The following is a 4,853-nucleotide window of genomic DNA, read 5'->3' on the forward strand; positions in this document are numbered from 1 at the left end:
ATGGATATCCTGATATATACAAGACATGAATAAAACTACATTATACAAGCATGGATATCCTGATATATACAAGACACGAATAAAACTACATTATACAAGCATGGATATCCTGATATATACAAGACATGAATAAAACTACATTATACAAGCATGGATATCCTGATATATATACAAGACACGAATAAAACTACATTATACAAGCATGGATATCCTGATATATATACACAAGACATGAATAAAACTACATTATACAAGCATGGTTATCCTGATATATACAAGACACAAATAAAACTACATTATACATGCATGGTTATCCTGATATATATATACAAGACACGCACAAAACACCAATACACAAACACACACATCAAAACTGACCATGTAATAAGCATAGCTACCTGTAACAGTAATTAAATATACTGCTTTTATGTTCTTACTTATAAAGATTTGAATGTATTGTTTCATCCATCGAGTGTCCTCAGTGTTAACAATAATTTTTGCTGCAAACCCAATAACTTTCTATGAAGTTAGGCCAACTTAGGAAATTTAGGTGTGTCCTAAACCTGAACACTAAGCTAAGAATGCAAAATAATAACAAAACTAGATATATTAAACATTCTAACCAATAAAAGTAACCTGAGGTGCATGGGGTCAGTCCACTGAAACAACAACCACAGCAATATTTACTATAATTCTGAATTTAATACAAGTCCCTTAACGAAATTTGCCAAGTTCTTAGTAAACATCACATAACTGTTGTACACAAACAAACAAACAAAAATTTTCAATGAAGTATTATTTTAAAAGATTTGTCTGTGAATTTATAAAGCCTTTACTGAGTCAATCTGAATGCAAGGTGATTTCCATGTTATGATTAGAAGTATACTTTTTCCATCATATTTTATCTGTAAAACCTCTAGATACTACCAAATGAATATCAAAAGCTTTTTGGTAAAAATTTATATTTAATCTGTTATTTTCTCTATCTTAACACTAATAGTAGTGAAATCAAATGAACAATATCAATTTTCCTTCTTTGAATGCATAACTCTCCAAAATTCAATTTTCTGATCTTCACAGTTTCAGTTGTTCATTTTGTCAAATCTGTTTTAACTGTCCGGTTTTATCACCTGTACACTGGACCAAAATTAACAAGTCACAAAAGAAGTCCATTAGCTATCTGTCATAAACACCAGAAGCAGGGTGTGGGATCCACTTGATCTTTACCACTATTAGCAAGCATAGCTTAGCTAAGCCTCAATTATTTTTCACTGAGGTAGTTGTTCAAAATGAAAAGTCATTTAGCTTTCAAATATGAATTTAAAACACAAAAAAATATATCAGTCACTAGAATAGAATGTTCCAAAACTACTACAGTATAACTGGCTTTTTAACTAAGTTATAAATAGGTTACACAATGCTCAGACAACAATCATAGACAAATAATCTGTCTACACATGCTTTGCCAAAAGTAAATGATGATTTTGTTGAGGTGGAAATGCTATTTATATTAGATATAAACATGTCTGTCAAGTATGATTTAGATAACTACTTTGAAAACTATGAAAAGATGGAAGAGGCTTTTCTGGTGGGTTTAACAAATTTATTGATATCTCAGCAAGTTTTATGTTCTTGTTTGACATTACCTATAGTTTGTGTTTATAATTGTTTGGACACTAAAAGCCATATTAGGGAAGATATAAAATCTATACAGGAGGATTCAGTGTGCAGATACATGACACAGAGATATAACATCTATATGGGAGGATTCAGTGTGCAGATACATGACACAGATATAAAATCTATACGGGAGGATTCAGTGTGCAGATACATGACACGAGATATAAAATATATACGGGAGGATTCAGTGTGCAGATACATGACACAGAGATATAAAATCTATACAGGAGGATTCAGTGTGCAGATACATGACACAGATATAAAATATATACGGGAGGATTCAGTGTGCAGATACATGACAGAGATATAAAATCTATATGGGAGGATTCAGTGTGCAGATACATGACACAGGAGAGTTGGAGTTCAAGATTTTTTTGTAATATTTTCTACTGAAATTAAGAAACTAAAACTTAGATAATGAAAAATTTGACTTATAAACTATGCTTTGATGCCAAGTTTATTGACATACATTGATAATAAAGTTGTTTAATTACATTTTGAATGTGACTATGCCGTGTACATAGGATGAACGAAAGTTATATTAAAGAAAGAATAAAGTAAACTTTATTTATGGGAAACAAACAACACACACACTATGTAATCCCCCATAAAGAATAGGCTTAGTTGGCTATGCCGTCTATCAGTAGCCTCACTAGGGATACTTACAGGAGGAAAAACAAACAAACACCTACAGTACAGAAGCCACAAACAGATTTGGAAAAACTTCAAAAGGTATATAAACCAAAATTCAAGTGTCACCACAAACATACTGCTACAAGATTTTATTTTACCCTTAATACAAATTTCCAGAAGAAAGTTCTAGCACAATTACCTTGAGAAACAATATACCATACCTGCATAGTTCTATAATAAGGGTCCAGCATGACTTCTGCCAGAGCTACAATCTGTGGAGTTCTATCCCATCCATCAGAACAGTGAACAAGTACAGGTCGCTTCTCAATATCCAGGGCACTGACAACAATCACAGCAGCTCGTAAAAGACCCCCTACATAATGCAACCACCGAGTGCTCTCCAGAACTGATAACCAGCTAAAAGTATATAAATAATGGCCCTACATTTATAGCCTTCCTTACCATTTAAAATGAAGAAGAAGAAGAACACAGTGAAAACTAAGTATTACTTTTGCTGCTAAACAAAAAGATTCAAAGAGAAGTTAAATATTACAGCATGGTGTATATTTTCTTTAGCAAACAAAAGTCTTTTACATTGACGTTTAAAAAAATGCTCCAGTTTGATATCTGATGGATATATTCACATTATTTATAACAGTCAGTCCATTACAGTCTGTAAGCTACAAGCGTTTAAGCATAACTCTTCAAATTAACCACTTGTTTGAAGAGTCACTGTCCATGAACTTTTCCATGCAATACGAAAGAAACATGAAAAAACATTTATGTTCAAGCATCTTATCAGGAACACTGGCTTAAGAAGCTTTTTTATGTCACCATTTAACAAGTTTTTAATACTACAACACCGGATTTTTGCCTCCTTGGCTCTAGTGTAATTTGAATGATAATGATGTGTAAGTCTAAATGTTTATCTTTGTTATTCCATGTATAACTTTTAAAGTATGTTCTCTCACTTATCCACCACCATAAACCAATCATACCAAGAAATAATCTTTAAACTTTGTAATCTGAATATAAATATCATCAAAAGGAAAAAAACGATATTTACTTTCTCAGACAGTGACACTCTGAAAAGCTAATTCCAAAATTTGTGAAGGTCAAGTTATCCAAAACATGCAGAAAAAACTCCTAACAGCAACCCTGAATTCCAAATATCAAGAACTAGACTACTTATAAAAACTTAAACAGAAATTAGACCACCAACTAGCCTGCTACCTTAAACCAGAGGTTTACGGCAATATACAACGCGCTATCAACCAAAACAACTCATTTTTGAATCAAGAAAAGAAATCCATACACAATAAGAAACTAGATTAACTAAAGAAACTACAACAACTTGAAGTGAAACACAACAATGCAGCTCAGCCTAACCTTGTAATCAACAGATCTGACCGGACACTCAACGACACAGAACTTCAACTTTTAAACAAAGGTCTCAACTTTGCCGTCAACCATAGAACAGTTCCATGTCTAGAGTTCAAGTTGTGCCTAGAAGATCTAGCCAGAAGACTAGTGACCCGCTACATAAAAGAACAAAAGACCACCTCTACTTCAAACATTCTCCAACTACAGAAAGAAGAAATCCATGACATCAACCAACAGACTTTTATCACAGGTAACTACAACAAAATGTGGTTTCCCGAAGTTCCCAAAAACTGTATTTTAAATAACTTTTTTAAAGAATTCTCAAACAAGACTATTAATATAATCAATCAATCCCGTAAACTGAAAAGTAGCCTCACAAGTAACGAGATCCAATCCATTTATAATCTGAAAAAAGACACTGACATTAAAATTCTAAAAGCTGATAAAGGCAACACCACTGTCATCATGAACAACTCAGAATACATCAACAAAATGAACGACATCCTTTCCGATAAAAAGAATTTCAAAGCCATCCCAAACAACCCAACAAACACACACAAAAAGCAACTAAACAGAACTTTATTACAAATGAAAAAAGATAATTAAATTTCTGATGATCTTTATTTTTATCTACGTAAAACTGATTCACACACACCACAACTCTATGGCATTCCTAAACCACACAAACAGGACTGCCCCCTATGACCTATACTGTCCACTTATGATTCATTCAACTACAATCTTGGCAAATACATAGCCTGGGCTCTCACACCATATATAACATCTGTAGGTTCATTTTTTAAAGATGCCTTCAATTTCAAACACACACTAGACCAACTAAATTCTAAAGCCTTAATGGCTAGTTTTGATGTTGTGTCACTCTTCACAGAAGTCCCTGCCAATGAAGCTTGCAATATCACACTTGATCACTAGATTAATGACCCCCAACAAGTTAATCCACCTCCCAAGCACACTTTTTGCTTCTCTCTTAGAATTTACAACGACTAAAACCAACTTCATTTTCAACAACGAACATTTCCTTCAAGTAGATGGTTTAAGTATGGGAAATCCAGTTTAACCCATTCTTGCCAATATATTCATGACCCAGATCGAAACGCAAGCCATACATTCTGCACTTCATCCCCCACTGTACTGGT

At 33.3% G+C, this 4,853-nt stretch overlaps 1 protein-coding gene across 1 annotated transcript in view; it reads right to left on the bottom strand.

Annotated features, from left to right (window-relative positions):
• LOC106473674 (myotubularin-related protein 3-like) overlaps nucleotides 1–4,853 on the bottom strand; it is a gene marked incomplete at its 5' end in the record, with an annotated part of 31,374 nt that overhangs the window by 24,068 nt on the left and 2,453 nt on the right. The window contains one exon of the mRNA XM_013934353.2: nucleotides 2,535–2,730. Coding sequence (XP_013789807.2) covers nucleotides 2,535–2,730 — 196 coding nt within the window. The remainder of the gene's footprint in view (nucleotides 1–2,534; nucleotides 2,731–4,853) is intronic.

This window comes from Limulus polyphemus, unplaced genomic scaffold, assembly GCF_000517525.1.
Source record: "Limulus polyphemus unplaced genomic scaffold, Limulus_polyphemus-2.1.2 Scaffold6395, whole genome shotgun sequence".
Taxonomy (NCBI): Eukaryota; Metazoa; Arthropoda; class Merostomata; order Xiphosura; family Limulidae; genus Limulus; species Limulus polyphemus.